This window comes from Falco rusticolus, chromosome Z, assembly GCF_015220075.1.
Source record: "Falco rusticolus isolate bFalRus1 chromosome Z, bFalRus1.pri, whole genome shotgun sequence".
In the NCBI taxonomy this organism is placed as follows: Eukaryota; Metazoa; Chordata; class Aves; order Falconiformes; family Falconidae; genus Falco; species Falco rusticolus.
In genome coordinates, this window is record NC_051210.1 from 72,064,261 (window position 1) to 72,081,964 (window position 17,704).

The window sequence follows — 17,704 nt, forward strand, 5'->3', positions numbered from 1 at the left end:
TTGAAGCAGGTATTGAAAGATTGCTTTCATTACATGATGTTCCAGTTTTGTCAGTTACTGTATGTTTGTCTGTTGGTACAGATAGAAAATTGAAGTGCAGTTTTGTAGTATTGGTTCATTCTGTCTATTCTTGTGTTTGAACCTAGCAGTCCTTTAAATTTGACATCTCCTGATTAACCAATTTTACAGCTAGGCATATCTCAGGAAATTAATTGGTATAATCTCATTTTAGATTTTACTGGAAGACCTGTGCTTTGCAGGCAGCTGCATTGGCAAGGGAAGGAACTGTGACTAGTATAGATTGCGTGGCATGTTGAGTGATCAGTATAGTCATTTTGTTTAAGAGGTCTCACTGTTCTTTGCTTTTCCACTATCTTCTTAACACTCACTCACTGACCAGGCTGCATGTGTCCTGTAACTTTTAATGTCTGCCTTGGATCCACAGACTCTTTCTGAGAGAGGAATCTGCATTTAGCTGAAGATGTCCCAAGGTTCGGTAATTACTTAGCAAAGACTGAGGTTTATAATTCAGGGAATGGTTTCCATGAACCTCTTAGGCAGCAAGTCTTCTAGGCATCTTGAGAAGTACAGAAATATTGTCCCTCTAATAAGGTAGAGAAAAATTACAGATTGGGGAGAAAGAATTTTCCAAGTGGTAGGGAGATCCATAGCTTCCTATAGAGCAGGCTGTAGGAGCTCAGAATCCTTATCTTATTTATCTCCAAATATCCCTCTTTATCTCCAAAACTTCACTAACTTCAGTGAAACTGGGTTTTTTTTGAACTCAACTTTAAGGCACAGACCCTGATCTCATAGACTGGGTGGAAAGTGCATACCACATTGCTGATGATAAAAAGCTCTTGCGCCTTGCACTGAGTCCATGGTAGCATCATGAATGTCTGGCTGTTACCAGATGGAAAAAAAGCTGTGTGTACATGGAGATCAGTATGGAAAAATTCTTGTAAAGCTGAAGGATTTCCTCCATGAACTCTTGACTTTGTAATCTGTGAGCGCACCTCCTAAAAATGTAACTGTCTGTGGAGAGAAGTGTTCAGTTTCTGTGCCTTTTTCTGGTATTTGAGGCACAGTGCAGGAGTACACTTCATACACTAAAAGCACAAAACATATTCTTTGTACAAGAGAGAAAATAGAGAATGAATTTCACAATGAAAGAAAATTTATCACCCGAACACTTGGGTAGCTCTGCCTTAAGTACCTGACAAAAGTGGCTTCACAATGAGTTGCTAAGTAGTGCTGCTCTTGAACTATAAATTGGGAACTGCAAAACAACCTTTAACTTTGCACATATATTGTCCAAAAGTGGCTAAATAAGCTGAGATGCAATGCTGCAGACATTGTGTTGCAACTGGAGATTTGGAGTGCTTTGAGCTGTTCAGTACTGTCAACTTTCCTTCTGATGTTCTAGATGAAAACCAAGGTGAACACACAATGCAGAAAGTAAATAAAAGGCCACTGTCAAAACAGACTGCCCAAGCTGAGCTATTTTAAATAGAAGCAGGTCAGAAACCAGCAGCCAAGTTTTGCATTTCACAGCTGGCCACATATTGCTGCTGCCTCATTGGGGCTGGATTTTTGCAAGTGCCCGGTTCCTGTGTTGGTACTCAAACCTGGCATGTTGCTTGTTCTGAGAATCCCAGTGGGAGCTGTTAGTGGGATCCTTCTTGGCTCCTTTCTCTGATGACACTTAACGGCTATCCCTGATTTCACAGGTAGGTGCTGCCAGCGCTGTTCCCCCTCCCAATGCTGAGCTGGGCAGTTCAAACAGCCTCAGCCAAGCCCTGGCACAGAGCCCCTGTGCTTTTGCTTCTGTTGTTCCAGTGGGAGTGCAGTCTTTCTGATACCCCTGATTTCTCCAGCTTGGAAGTGGTCTTCCACAGAAAGCCCTGCTCATTCAGGAGTTCCCAAGCATGCAGGACTCCTGTGTGTCAACCAAAAGAAAAGCTGGTGATGTGAACTGAGGAGTGGGGAATAGCCCTTGATGTCTGTCCTCGCTCTCTAGGGAATAGTTCGAACTTGAGCGGATGACTTGTTATAAGGTAGCTGTAATGTTTCTTGACTTGACTGTAAGGAGTTTCTGTTCTTTCTGTGAAACTGACCACTGCACATGGAGCAGCAGCTGAAATGCTGTGCTGTACTGCCAATGTACTGCATTTAACTGGCACCAGTTTCTGAGTAACTGAATATTCAAGCAAGCATTCACTAACCAGAGGCCTTACTCTACCCGGATGAGTAGGCTTTTTTCTCTGCCGGCTAACCTGGACTGGTTATTTACATCGTTCCCTTGCTGTTTGCTTGGCTGATGTTTTAAGAGATCTGTGTTTTGATCTCTTTCCTCATTCAGTTTTGGGACCGCCATGAATATTAACCTGGCTGTTGTACTTGGGGACATAATGTTGGTTTTACTTACCCAGCTGGCTTCCTCTAACCTTCTTTGATTTCACCATATGTTTTCAGACAGACAGCAGTGCAAAATTAAACATTGTATTCATTAGTACAATGCAAATTAAATACAAACTGTGTTCACCTTTGGTATAAACGGTAGTGCTCAAACTTTGTAAAGCCTTTTTTCCTGCGTGTAGCTGGCAGCTGAGCAGCCAAAGAGAAGAATATTTGAACTCACATAGTTCAGGTAATTCACTTGATAGAAAGTATTCACCGTTTTGTATTTCTGAAATAGTCCCTACTTGTACACTAATGATACTTGGTGGGTCCTAACTTGTGGAAAACCCCAAACATTTGGCTCTGGAAATGCAGTCCTTATAAGGCTTTGTAAATGGATGTAGAAGACTGTGGCAGACTCAAAAATCTTGGCCATAGGAGTTCAGCTCTGCTTCAGACTGCTGCAGTTTTCTTTCTTTTCCAGAACCTTTGCCAAACACTCTGGTGCTCAGTGAAAGGCTCCTGCCGCTCCAAACTGGATGCAGCTGCAGATGGAACTTGGTGCGGAGAAAACAAGGTGACTGTGAGCCATGCTGCCAGCAGGATGTGCTGCCTTCAAAAGAGCAGCAGAGGATGCATAGCTCTGCCATTGTTCAGTGTGAAAGAGGGGTATCCTGTGACATCTCCATTTATATTTCCACCTAAGTTTTCAACCTTCAGGGAATGAAATAACAAATAATTCACAGTAAGATTTTCCTGTGATAATAACCTTAAGCTGTTTGTCCTTTCTCTTCTCCAGTGGTGCTTCTCTGGTGAGTGTATTACAGTAGGCAAGACTCCTGAAGCAATCCATGGCGGATGGGGCGTTTGGTCATCCTGGTCCCATTGCACAAGGACATGTGGGGCAGGAGTTCAGAGTGCAGAGAGACCGTGTGATAACCCAGAGTAAGCTGAGTACACACTCTTTTCTTTTCTTACCTTTTATTCAAGATCTTTGAGGTACTTACGACATTGGAAACTCTTGTATGGGGCTGTTACCAGCAGGTGCTTACAGCAAGACAGACACCTGAACACCTCTCCTTCCCAGTTAAGCATACCTGTGTAAAATTCAATAGGCTCACATTTTACAGTCAGCACCTCATTCTTTAATCCTTACCCTCCATGGAGCTTATTGCTACAAAAAATGAAAAAATCCTGTCATTTAACATTCAGGCATTGCAGAAATAGTAAAAATGTTGCTTTAATAATACTGCCATGAATAAATAAATGCCCTCAAACACTGGGTAAGGACAATAGCTAGCAATCTGTTCCTGAGGGAAGTCAAGGAACTCACCTTCCGTGTTTTGTTGTAGTCATCAGCTTTGTTTGAGCTTCAGACGCACGAACTGATAGGTACAGAACATGAAAGGCAGAATTTTCTAATACATATTTGAGTTCATGAACGCCCTACATCTCATTTTTAGAAATCACTAAGAGTCTAACAGCAGAAACCACATTACTTTTCTGGAAGAACTGTCAAACATTCTGGAAAATACGGCATTTTGGGAGAGTTCGTTTGATAAGGTTATTGGTCGTGAGCTCAGCTGGGCAGTGTACCAAGGACTTCTTTGGAATACATGGTTTGTCTGGATCTCTGGGCTTCATACTGACTTGTTTGGGTACTTGAGCATGTGAACGATATCTCTACCCCATCAGGGATTCAGTTTCACCTTGTTATCCCAATTGGAACCTGAAAGACATTGCTCTTTTGAGACTATTTTCACCCAGGATCTCCTGTCCTAGTCTCAATGTTCCTTTTCCTAGACCACAATTTGGAGGAGACTACTGCACTGGAGAAAGGAAACGCTATCGCATGTGTAACATTAGCCCCTGTCGCAAAGGCTTGCCAACCTTTCGTCAGATGCAGTGCAGTGAATTTGATACAGTTCCCTACCAGAATGAATTCTACCACTGGGTTCCCGTTTATAACACAGGTATGAAGCTACAAGTTTTTTTAATATCTCGTATAAAAAGTCAATTTTACAGAACTATGAGAAAGTTCTGTGAAGATGAAAAGTCACTGTAAGTATAACTGGCACCACACTGAGAAGGTAATGCTTCAGCAGGTTCAGTATTGTACTGCCCTGTATTGCAGAGAGAGAATCGATGCCTCTGCCTTATAACTTGCTTTGCAACAGCTAATTACTAAATAGTCATGGTAATAGTTACTACTATGCAGTTTGATTCTCGGTGTATGCATAAATGTGAAGTGTAGATTATCCAGTAGAAGTTAGCAACAGAATTTTTTAATGAAAAAATAAACTAGTTAAGGAAGTGAAGCTCAAGACTCAACTTTCAATTTCATTTGCCAGTAGTATTTTTTTTCAGGATGTTTTTGTGCCACAGTTATTGGCAGTTCTGAATAGGTTTCCTAAATTTCAGCTACTGTTTCAATTTCACCTAACAAAGGCACCATGAAGATGAACCTGGATCAGACAGACTTCCAGGATAATTTCTGATGAAAAAAAATAGTTGATAGAAGAAGACTTTTTTAGAAGGACTCCCAGTAAAACAAACCATGGTAAATGCTAAGAGCCTAAGGCTTGTAGTCCAAAGCCAAATTCATAAACCATTTTCTGCAGTTGCCTGTCACTGAAATTGAGATTCCAGTCCTCTGTTACTCATGTGTGCCACTGCAGGGTACAGCCTTGGTTCTCTTCATGTCCTCTCTACGGCAGTGCTACAGAACTGGTAGCTCGTGTGTGCCTTTCTTACAGAAGGTCTGCTTCTAAAGGGCATTAAGAATCATGAATCAAATGGCATTCAGATCAGAAAAACACCTTTCCCCCATCCCTCCTTTCTTCCCGGGCTTAACTTAATTCCTCGTTTCTCTGTGTCCTCCCCTGGAGCAGTGCAGGGGGCTGGGGAACGGGGGTTACGCACAGTTCACCACATGTTCTTTCTGCCGCTCCTTCCCCCTCACTCTGCCCCCGCTCCAGCCCGGGCTCCAGCCTACGGCAGCAGTTCCACGACCTTCTCCGCCGTGGGTCCTTCCCACGGGCTGCGGCTCTTCACGCCCGGCCCGGCCCGGCCGCCGCGGGGGCACCGGCCCTGCCCCAGCCCGGCCCGGCCCGGGCTCCTCTCCCCGCGGGGCCACGGGCCCTGCCCGGAGCTGCTCCGGCGCCGCTGCCCGCGGGTCACAGCCCCCTGCGGGCACCCCCTGCCCCGGGGGGGGCCCTGCCCGGGCTGCGGGGGGGGAGCTGCTCCCCCGGGGGCTCCGCGGGCTGGGGGCACGGCCCGCCCCGCCGGGGGCCGCCCCGCGGGCTGGGGGAGCCGCTGCTGCGGCGCCTGGAGCCCCCCGGCCTCCCCCTGCCCCGGCCCGGGGGCCGCGGGGCTGCTGGGCTCGCTCGCACGTAAATACACGATCTGAAATACACGGTCCCTGCGGCTGCCACCGGCACCGACGGGCTCGGCCTTGCCCAGCACCGGGCCCAGCTCGGAGCCGGCTGGCACGGGCTGCACCGGGCACGGGGGCAGCTTCTGGAAGCTTCTCACAGAGGCCGCCCCTGTGCCCCCCGCCACCAAAACCTTGCCCTGCAAACGCAATACAGTTTGTATTTTGTTATCAGGCATTTTAAATCATCTCATGCTGCACATGAGATACAAGGAGAAAATAAAATATCATGAGGTTTTTCTAAACCCTGAGTGCACGTAACAGTTTTTGTTTGCAAGCATCTAGTCGAGTAAGTGAAATCCTGAGGTGGACATCCTGTGACATTTTAGACATTCTGTGTTCCTTCATCCTGCTGGAAAAACAATAAATGATCTATATGGTCACAATTCTCTCTCCTGGCTTTTAATTTGAAAACTTAGGTAAGCCAGTTCTAATGAATGTCACATAATTAAATATTGCTGTAATGTCCTTTTCTGTTCTGTAAACTACTTTTACAGGAGGACTGGGACTCTTTTGATTATGTTATCATGAGATATATATCATGTATCACATGTTATGATTTAGTACAAGGTAGGATGAAACAAGCAGCTTTAACAAGCAACCTGGCAGAAAAGCAGCGAATGACATCTCACTTTTACCTAGGCTAACTATATTTAAGATTCCAATTGAGATTTTTTCTTTCTGTTTTAAATGAGTTTGAACCTGTTGGGGAACTTGCATAGTCTTTTTGTGGATTTGCTACAGAGCGCAGAAACCCATGGGCTCAAGCTGGAGCACCCGAGGATCCCTGGGAGTCTTAAAATCATGTCATAGAATCATAGGATGGTTTGGGTTGGAAGGGACCTTAAAGACCATCTAGTTCCAACCCCCCTGCCACGGGCAGGGACACCTTCCACCAGACCAGGCTGCTCAAAGCCCCATCCAGCCTGGCCTTGAACACTGCCAGGGATGGGGCATCCACAGCTTCTCTGGGCAACCTGTTCCACTGTCTCGCCACCCTCGCTGCCTAGTATCTAATCTAAATCTACCCTCTTCCAGTTTAAAGCCATCCCTGCTTGTCCTATCCCTACATACTCTTGTAAAAAGTCCCTCTCCAGGTTTCTTGTAGGCCCTGTTTAGGTACTGAAAGGCTGCTATAAAGTCTCCATGGAGCCTTCATTTCCCCAAGATGAACAACCCCAGCTCTCTCAGCCTGTCTTCATAGGAGACATGAATGAGGGGGACTTCCAAGCTCAAGGGTGGCTGAAGCATCCAGCAGCTCTGACCAGGATATTTTCTGAATTGTTCTCATGACCTAGGCCCCTACTTTGACATTTAATCAGACTTCAGTGCTAACGTACTACTCTTGCCATCAGGTTGACTCTATATTTATTTATTTCATACCATTTAACAAACTACATATATCTGAATCTGACGGCTTCTTGGGGCTTAACTTCCATGTAGTAAGTATGAGTCCTACACTGAATTATATAAATACCTTTATTTTATCAGTCAGTGCCAGGATCATCTCATGTACTAGCAGATAGGGGTTCTGTTGCTAGTGTTCTAAATTTCGTATTTCTTACGAAATACGTCTGCGTATCAAGTAAGATCTGTACTGATACAGTCGCAGGGGCTGAGCTAACAGCATGAGATAATGTTTCTGCTGCTGCTGGTTTGAAATTAAACTTTCTGTTGGAGTTCCAAGCATGGTTAAAGTGGCAAGTAAGTTCACCTCAGCCTTTTTTTCCCCATTTTGTCTGTACATGGTAATTGTATTTTCTAATTTTCTTTAGTTTGGATTTTCTTGGCCAATTCCAAGTTGTCACAGAGGTGTGGGTTTATAGAGAAGAGGCCCACCTCTTTTCTTCCTCATCAAGTAGGAAAAAATATTGAAGTCTTCTCTTTTGCTGGCAGACACATTAATCACATCCTTCAATCAGGTTAAGCTGGATCCTTCCTGCATGTGAACTCATGAGAGTCATCTGCAGGGGAAACAAATTTAAATTGGGAAGGGAATGTTTTCCTCTCTAGTTATATTCATGTTGTTCTGTTTACATTTGATGAGTCTGAATTCCATTATAATATACACAGCGGGAAAAAATCACGTGCCTGAATTTTAGGATTTTTTACTCAGCTTTGCTGACTTGCATCCTCAGTCCCTTCTGATGACAGATAAGTTACTGGGCACTTATGGGAGCTCTGTGGCTTCAGATTCCATTACATCTGGGTTTCTTTTGTGTATTACAGGATTGATCTTGTATTGTATATGATCTTGTTTCTATTCAAATCAGCACCATAATCTTGGTGCAGGGTATGGGAACCACAGACAAAAAAATGGGATGTAATTTTTCTAGGCTGCTGAGTGTTGGTAGCACCTTAGCTAAACTCTTATGTCCAGCTAGGAGCAATGCACTGCCAGAAGGATGCAGCCAAACGAGGAGGTTTACAGGACAGCAACATGGAAGTCAAATGATTTGAAAAAGTAGGTTGAGAAAAGCAAGTTTTGCTCTAGAAGAGAGAAGTTGGAGTGAGTTAAATACTAACTACTTGAAGAGACTTTCTAAGGGTATTTAGCATGCTTATCCCTGAGCTAGTAAAGATACAGGCTATGAGGATTGCATGGCTCCGTGCAGTGTTATGTCCAGGTCTGGAAGAAGCTGTCAAGATCCCAGCAGTTCTGTGCCCTTGTTAACTGACTTTAAAAAACAGAACCCCATGGTCTTATCAGCACGGTTTGAATGTAGCTCTTCTGCTTTCAAACTTCCATTTGGCATCAAGTTTTCTGTCACTGTACTTCATACCGCAACATCCCATCCCCTCAACTCAAGCAGTACAGGAGTCCCCAGAGAGAAGCAGATTCAACAGTTCTTCATGTCCATGAAAGGTAGGGCAAGCAGAAACAGCCAAAACATCACAAGGGAACTTTAGGTTACACATTAACAAATCTTTATTGCCGTATGGGTTGTTAAACATTAGAGCAGGTTACCTAGAGCGCTTAAGGAATTAATACTATCATTGTAGATATAAATACAATCTCAGCAGGAGCAGTCTAAGTAGCTTTGATCCAGCTTCGGTGTGGAAGGACAAATTAAATCCTGTAGGTTTTACGCAGGTAGAAATCAGCTCTGTTTAAATGGGAATTCAGTGCTTTTTCTGAACAAGGTCATTACCAAGTGTTCACAGATGGATCTAGTGTTTCATGCATATGCTGGATTTCAAGAATTTCTGTATATTTTGGCCTAAAAGTTGCTAAAATGACAGCCTGTTTGTTGAAGTCTCATGATTTGGTCAAATTTGCTGAAGTAACTGAAACTGAACCAGCTCCTTTAATGAGTTCCTTCTGAGCAACCCTAGTATTCATATTGATCTTAGTTTAGTGGGTTTGGATTTTCAGAACTGAAATAAGATTTAGAAAATCTGAACTCAATGCCAGTCTTTGCTTTCAAATCCTGCTGTCATTTTGAGAAATGTGTTTATTTTCCTTTTATGTCAGTTTGCTTTCTAAAAATAGGAGATGAAAGTACTTTCTACACCTATTTCTGTTCTGTGTTTAAATGTTAGACTTGTTGAGAACAGTGACTGATTCTCGTACAGTTTATTTACAGTCCTACAATAATGAAGCCCTGATCTTTTGTCAGGTGCCTGTGCTCAGCTGTAAAAAAATAATGATAGATAAGTAAATAATTTTAGGAAATGAATGACTAATACAGTGCTAGTTTAATTTCCTCAGTGGTGCCCTAACTATCCTTCCATGCAGATGAAATATCAAAATAACTTGGAAGAATGATGGTAGGAGTATAAAATTGGATAGGATTGAGTTTGTGCGGAGGTAGCAGTAGCCTCTCATTTCCAGTGGGGCTCTGCAGAAAACTGGTAGGAAGAAAGGCAATGCAAAATCTGTGGGTCAGGTAGCATCTAATTTGAGATCAGTTACTACAGTTATGGAAACGAGGAAAGTTTTCATGCCTTCCAAGCCCTTCTTTGAATCATGAGCCTTTGCAAGTCTGTAAGTTTGCTTGTTGTTTCTTTTTATATTGGCTTAGTAAGAGAGTTATCTTTCTCTGCAAACTTTTTCTGAGTTATATACTTAGAGAGAGCATCATAGTTATGACAGGAATATGTCAGCAGTCAGCACTGCCTACTTGTTCATGCTCAGTGATTTCTGAAATTAAGTTGGATACCATCTTGCTTGTTATGTCAACACACAACTAGGGAGGAGGTACAGATATCAAACTGCTGCTCTTCATAGTTCATTATGAAAAATGTAGAAACTGAAACGGCTTTCTACAGAGTCTCTGCCTGTTAGCGTGGGTTCTGAGCAGGGAACAGACTAGCTGGAATTCTGGGATTCTTCTTTACATAAGGGTATTGTGCTTTCTGTTTAAAAAATGCATTGAGAAGGTAAGCAAGGTGAAACAAAATTTAGAACACTAAAGTGGTCTAATTAGCCACATGTCCAGAAAAAGATTTCTGCAGATAGAAGTAAAATTACTTGCATCACTTATCATGACAGCTCTTATCAGAACGACTGATGGATGTTATGGCTGGCAGTTTTCAGAGGGACTGAGAGCTGGTAAGGATTACAAACTTCATGTACTTGCCTGAGACTTTTTTGTAGCTCCATCTCTATTGATATTCTTGAACATGACTCACAAGACCTTGAATTCCATGAGTTTTATAACCTTGGACCATGTGTGTCCTCTGCCTCTAATCACTCTACTGCCCTTTACGAAGGCATCTGTATTTGAGAAGCCACTAGCACAACGTTGTTGTCAGTCCTAAGTTAGCTCTACTGACAAGAGAGAAAAAAGAAAAGTCCTCGTTAAGGTTTTGGGTTTCCTTTAGTGTCCCTTTTTTTTTGATCCCAGTTCTGCAGAGATCCTGTTTGAATGGGATGCCTAGTTTTAAAGCTTAGGCTGTGTAGGATTCAGTCCTTAAACTGCAAGCTCTTTGGGCAGGACCTGTCACTTTTGTGCACTGCATGGTGTTGTGTACATGTTGGTACTGTACAGACCAGAGCAATGAGAGTTTCTTAGCATTATCGAAAGTTTGAATTTTGCTCATTACTAGAAATTATTCTAATTTCAAACATAGTTCTTTGTATGACACAAGTCAGGACAGTAAAGGAGGAAGAGGGAGAAAGAAATTCATTAGCTGAGATGTAGAAGATTCATAGTTATCCTGCATTCCTCCGAGAGCAAGGAAGCTCCAGGATGAAGCTGTCACTCAGCAGAGGCACCTCTGCCACACACAGGGAGGTTGAATTAAAATGGCTAAATAATAGTGCCTTGAAGTTCCTACTGACTGGCGGGTTTAAGGCCTACTGCTTTCCTCAGCAAAGCATTTCAGCTTACTGAGCATGAACAAATTGCTTTAGCGCATGGCTAGACTGAGGTCTTGGAACAGGCCAAAACCAGAAGACAGTCCTCTGTTGCTGTCCCTCATGGGTATGACAGTGGGTGATTTTTTTATTTTTTTTTTTGTTCAGATAGCTCTGGCTCTGCTGGATGGTTTCCAGGGAGTGATAAAAGGGCAGGGATTATATCTGCCTTTGCTTTGACCCTGGTTTCAGTTCTGACTCATCTTCCGTGTACACAGCTTATTTATCAAACTTGTATCCTTTGACTCTCTGAAGCCTGAGTTTCAAAATTTCCCTTTCCCAAGGGCCAGTGGCTGTGAAGCAGGGCAGTGTGTATTTGGCTTTTCTTATTCTATGGATGGAATAGAGTAAGGCTGGTCCATTGCAGAAAATCTTGTTTCAGACACCCACAGATTGCTTTTGCCACACCTTTTCTCTTCCCTGTTGCTTTTGTGCACATCTATCCAGGAATAGCCTGGGTCTGTCAGATCCACCAATATTGCCCCATTTCATAAGTTGCCAAGCAGGGAAAAAGTCCAGTGTTTGAAATAATTAAGTGCCAGCAGATAGCTGAAAATGAGCAGTGATGTGACACTCTACTGACATGCAGAAGAGCAAAAGCAACCATTTGACTGCTGTCTGAGAGAGGCTGGCAGCAGTGATGAGCAGTTATAAATTATCTCTGAAATCACAGAGTCATCAGCCAGTGGAAAACTGTTGCTTGTCAGTGTCCTTGGCAGTCTCACCCCTAGATTCCTCCTTTCCCTTCACTGATGGCATTTGGTTTTGCTTGTTTCCCATCACTTTCTTCATCACAGTTGATGGCCTCATTACTGCGCAAGTCAGCCAGTTGGCTGGATGTTAATGTACCAGCAATGATGGGCATGGAGGTGTGAGGGCACCAGCCTCTAGCTGCTTCCTAGAAGTCCACAAGTGGCCTTTATCAGGCCTGTGTCACTCTGTTAGCAATACAACCCTGGCTCTGCTAACTGCTTCTAATTAGGCCATTTCTGTCAAATGCTATGGAAAGTGAACGGATGGTGCAGTGAAGACACTCAAGTTCAGGGTCCTGCAGAAGTATTTTCTGAGAAAGTATCTTTGTTCTCCTTTCAGCAAACCCCTGTGAGCTCCACTGTCGCCCAGTAGATGGTCATTTTTCAGAAAAGATGCTTGATGCAGTCACCGATGGTACTCCTTGCTTTGAAGGAAGGCATAGCCGAGATATCTGTATTAATGGAATGTGTAAGGTATTGGGTATGTTTGCATGTTTCTTTCTCTACAGTTTTATAAAGTTATGGGAAAATGTTGTTCAACACACTGTTTTTGAGGATCGAAACCAAGTACTTCATTTTATCATGCTTCTAATGATCATGGAATCAAGTTTATAGAAACAGCCTTTTGAAGTAGATATAAGAGTCATTTCCATCCTTTTTAGCAAATCCATTAGACTGAGTGCTAATTACTTTTGGTACTTTTTAAATCCTCTCTTCTTCTTCCGTTATTTTAAGTCATCAGTTTAAGAAAATCTGTGTGTTTCTGATGAGATATTTTCACAAAGGATTGTAGCTTTAAGGTTGTAATTGGTGTCACTATTCTCTGTGGGTTTTTTAATGAAAATGCGGTTTATCATTACATATTATGTTAGTTCTGAACTGACTTGTAATAGGATCAGGCATTTGCACTTGAGCACAGTAAAAATAATTTTAGTTTACGACAGTAAATTGAATAATGTTGTACAATGAGATTATGGGCAAACACAGAGCATATAGTTCAATAATGTTCTGTTTATTGAAGAGTAAGTATAACATTGTCTGCATATTCAGCATGTTCATAGTAGGTTTCCAGGATGATATGTGTGTTTGTGGCATTTGAAGGTGTGTTCTGTAACTGCTGTAACACCCACAGTCTTAGCATTGGTTTTAGTGAATTTAAAATGAGTACTTTACTTGCAGGGGATGTAGGTACAACTACGGCTTATTTCTTCAAAAAGGGGATTTGAGTCCTGTACCTCCTTGAAGCCTGATAGCTGTTTTGCTTTTCACGTCTTCAGAAACGTGTCCTGTGGAAACTACGTTAGCTTACTGTTGGGAGCTTGGAATTGTATGTCCTAGGTCATTGAATCATATAAAAATTAAGAAGGGACTTCAAGAAGTCTTCTGTTTCATCCCTTTACAGAATCATGTTGCTTTTTGACACTTCTCACATTCTTTTCTTAAAGACTTCTGGTGGTAGAAACTCCACATTTTAATTGGTCATTGGTATACCCTCTCTGAAGAATTTCTGTTTTATGAGAATGCCAGTGCCTCTGAGAGTGTTTTAAGCTTTCCTTGCAGGATATGCATTTGTTAAAGGGAGTTAGTGAGACTCTACTCGAATTCACAATGAAGAGATTCTGCTTGGCTTTGCTGGGAGCCGGGATGGGCTTTTAACTATGATGGTGAAAGACCTGACCTTGCCTTGAGCAGTTCGAGCTAGACGTAAACACGTATTTAGCCTATTGAAACATGGTAAATGTTGCGTACCGTATCAGTGCTTTTGACCACCTGGAAGAGGCCAAGAGCTAAACTCAGAAGGCTGTCTTTGTGATGTTACACTTTCATTTTCTGATTTCCAGCCCAAATGGACTGGGATCACTATGGTTAACTTTAGTTTCCATATACTTTCTGTATTGAACCTTGCCTGTGACAGTTCAAATTGATACCTGTTTCAGAAACAGCAAAAATTAACTCATTCAGAAGTGATAGATCAGAGGTGAAAGGAAAGCTAATTCTAATTGCAGTTAGATACCAGATACACTTCAGCATTAATAGTTCTGGAGACCCAAAGCCTTTCTAAAAAATTCCCTCCAAGGTACTGGTGCTGTCATAAATACAGTTTTGTCAGAATTTCGTATGTTGACTACTGCTGCACATCTTCTGACAAACAGAATCACAGAATGAACAACATGATCATGCAGCTGCCACAGATGAGACCAAATGATGAACAGGTAACCCAAACAGGTCACACTTCTGAAAGACAGTGTATTTTTATCTAAAATATGTACTCAATATAACAGTTGAGGGTTTTTTTCAAGTATCTCTGCATAATTCACTAGTATTTTAGTCCAGCTAGTTCAACGCAAGACATACATTACAGGTCACAGGGAGTAAATCTGGAAATGCATTTAATATAGTCAGTCTGGTACATCATTCTTATACTCCGATAGCAACCTGTTGGTAATGATGTGAAAAGGCAGTTCACAAACTTTAGTGGCAAGGTCTGTTAAATCACTTTTCTGGTTTTCAGTACTATATCTCACAAAAGCACTTCACATTTGTTCTGAGTACTAAAATAATACTTCGCTTAGGTCTGAAATTGAGCAAGAAATTTAGACGGTGAGATGTTGTACATTAGATCCACTGTTCGTATTGCTCACATTTGGTGTGCAGAGTAGCTATTTTTTAACGATAGGGTTCAGAATTTTCCTGGTGGATATGTCAAAACAAGATAGACTCAGATTCAATCAATAATTTAATCTCCTAAATTCATCCGATTTCAGTATAACTTTGCAGTTTGCCATCGTTTTGTTCAGAGCAATTAGAGAAACTGGTCTTACCTTGATAGCTAGATGGGGATTAAGATCCCTTATTTTAGCTGCCAGAGGTATACTGGATGCTTTCCTAACCACCTTGGCAAACCCATAATGTGCATCTTCAAGTGGGAAGCAAGTACAGACAGGCATTGGCACTTATGCACATGGTCCTTGCATTCTTTCCAGTATATGGAAAAATATATTTTGTCCTCATTTTGTGGAAAAGCTGCCTGTGCCTCAGTGCAGAAGGAAGCCTTACTGGTGAGGTGTTGGTATGGTATTCCTTTAGAATTGCCTTATTAATTCAAAGGCAAGCTGAAGTTATTAACTCATTGGAGGGCCTGGCATATAAAATAGCAGGGTCCTCTCTTAGCTTTGTCCTTACGCAGAAGAGGAGTTCCCTAACATATGTAATGCTGTTAAATCACTCAGTTCACCAGTGGCTGCAAAGGGGGACCTCGAAGCTGTGTGCCTGTGGTTGCAACCATATTTTGTTCCATGTGGTGCTAATATGGAGATGAGAGATGGAGGCCTCTTAATCCTTTTATTGTATTTGCACCTAGCCTGGCCTTCCTTCAGGTACCTTCTTAGACCCTCTGCTGTCATGATGTATGACTTAGGAATAGTTTTGAGTGGAGGGAGCCAACAAGTTCTGTCAGTAATTTAATCTAAAATCAAGATATACCTCGACTAGTTTTCTATTTGACCATATTCTTCTACATCCATCCTTTGAGTGTCACTTTTTTCCCCTTTATTTGGAAGGTCTTTAAAGCACATGACCTATCTTCCTGTGTTTTAAACTCTACATCACAAGTGCACTGTAATTCTTACTAGAGCAGTCAGTTGCTCCTCCAGTGTTACAAGCAGATACTGCCACCAGTGTGTGTTTGCTGAGCACTGGTATGTACATGACCGAGGAATTTGGTTAAATACAACCCCTAGCATCGCCTAAAAGTGAGGGCTTACATGGTGTGTACACTGAGAGTTTGTGGACAGTGAGGATGGAGGACCTGGCATCTCTGTTGTTAATAGCAAGCATTCATCTCCCACACAGAACTCTGATAGGTTTAAATGACATTCAGTCATGCAAATCTGTGAGCTGTTCTCTGTGGTAATTCACAGTTGTTATGCTGAGAGACTAATGGTGTATTGGAGAATTACACAGCTATGTAGTACTAGGGATGAAAATGGGTTTTTTTTCCTCTTGCTAAAAAGCAGATTACACATCTCAGATTTTTTGTAGTAGCTTTACTGCCTCTTACGGTTCATTATCCTCCTATGACTGCTACCCACACAGGACATTGATTGATTCAGTCCCATCTAGACAAAATATAAGAGGAATAGGTGCATATAGGACAGCTTTCTCCCAATTCAAGGCAACATCATGGCCAACATGAAATTAACATATTTTTTTCATTTGGAGACCAGTGGGGGAGACAAACGGAAGAGCTTAAAAGCGTAATGTAGCATCCACATAACTTTGATGTTCAGGCAGTACATCCAGGCTGTACCCTTCAGCACATGCATGGACTTTTTGTATCTGCCCCATGCTGTCAATGTGACACAAGTGTCTTTCCCTCTGGATGTGGCAAACGGGTAGCAGTATCTCTGGCTGTTTTCCTTTAGTCACTGAGCAGCAGGAGAGAAATTGTTTCTCCTTCCTGTAATGCAGCCAGACAATTCAGGTCATTATTTCTGCCTCTGCACTGTGTGCCGGGACCAGTCTCAGGTGCATGAAAAAGGCTCTTGGTGAATGGGGCGGTGACAAAGGGCTGCTTGGAGGGATGCTAATTTGCACTGCACATGCTGTGTCACGCAGTGGTTGCTGTAGCACAGCATGTTTCACTGGTAGGGGTGCACAAGGACACATGTGTATAAAAGAGTCAGAGCCTAATTGTTGCTGATTTTTTTCTGGGTTTATAACCTGCATTTAGTCTCCAGATCCCTTTTAACAGTCAATATGGCAGAAATTTGAGACATATTATTTAAGGCAATTTTAGAAAATATGGCTACTGCTTATCTAGAACAATCAGAAGAATGAGGAAAGCAAGTAACAGGGAAGAGGAAGCATCTTGAAATCTGTCTATCAGATGACAAAAATAATGTGATACTCACTGGACCAGGAAGATAAAACATGGCCTGGAAATTAATGTTCATGTAAGTGTATTTAGAAAGAATGACTGCTGTTTATTTGGTCACATGAGAATATACACTTTGTGATGGTTATTAATGGCCTTGTAAGATGAGGCCCTCTGTCTAGAGATGAAGGTGATTGCACCAGCAGCAGCACCCCAGAGCTAGGGGCTAAAATGATAGCTTTATTTACTGTAAAACGGTAAATTGCCTGCCCTGCCACAGTTGTGTGCAGTGCCTCATTCTTGGGGAGCCCAGCATCCCACCCTGCTGCATGTACAGGTAAGACTGATGTCTGATCAGATACCAACTACATTTCGAGTATCAGAGGAAAAACAAAATGCAAACTTCTGTGTTTGCAACTAGAAGGGACAAACAGATTCCCTTCGTGTTGTAGTGATGTCATATTTTGATGCTATGGATGCGTTGCTAAAGGATGGCCAAGTGGGGTAGATCTGAGCTGATTCTGACTGAGCTGATACAGAGTACTGGCCACTCAGCAAGCACCTGAAAGGCAGGAGTAGTGCTGCCACCCCGCTCATTTGCTAGTGCCAATGCAGTAGTTCAGGACTGACTTGTTCAGCGTTTGGGGATTTTTACACTACACGGTACTCACAAGGGAAATATGCTCAGTGACGTTAATTTCAAAGTGTCTGATTGACAGCCTCAACTAGATAAATTACTTCTGGGTGGAGCCACTCAAACAAGCATGAACAGAAACCTTTTCAAGAACATGCATTTTCTACCAGAAAACGCTAATTCAGCAAAAATTATTCGATTTGAAGGCAATTTTTTTTAAGAAGTTCAAAAGAGAAGATCTAAACCC

General features: G+C 42.4%; 1 protein-coding gene across 2 annotated transcripts in view; it reads left to right on the plus strand.

Moving 5' to 3' along the window:
• ADAMTS12 (ADAM metallopeptidase with thrombospondin type 1 motif 12) overlaps positions 1-17,704 on the plus strand; it is a 162,359-nt gene that overhangs the window by 97,268 nt on the left and 47,387 nt on the right. For both annotated transcript variants that reach the window (XM_037374179.1, XM_037374178.1), the window contains exons 10-13: positions 2,885-2,977; positions 3,200-3,345; positions 4,204-4,373; positions 12,288-12,421. In XM_037374179.1, the coding sequence (XP_037230076.1) occupies positions 2,885-2,977; positions 3,200-3,345; positions 4,204-4,373; positions 12,288-12,421 (543 nt within the window). The remainder of the gene's footprint in view (positions 1-2,884; positions 2,978-3,199; positions 3,346-4,203; positions 4,374-12,287; positions 12,422-17,704) is intronic.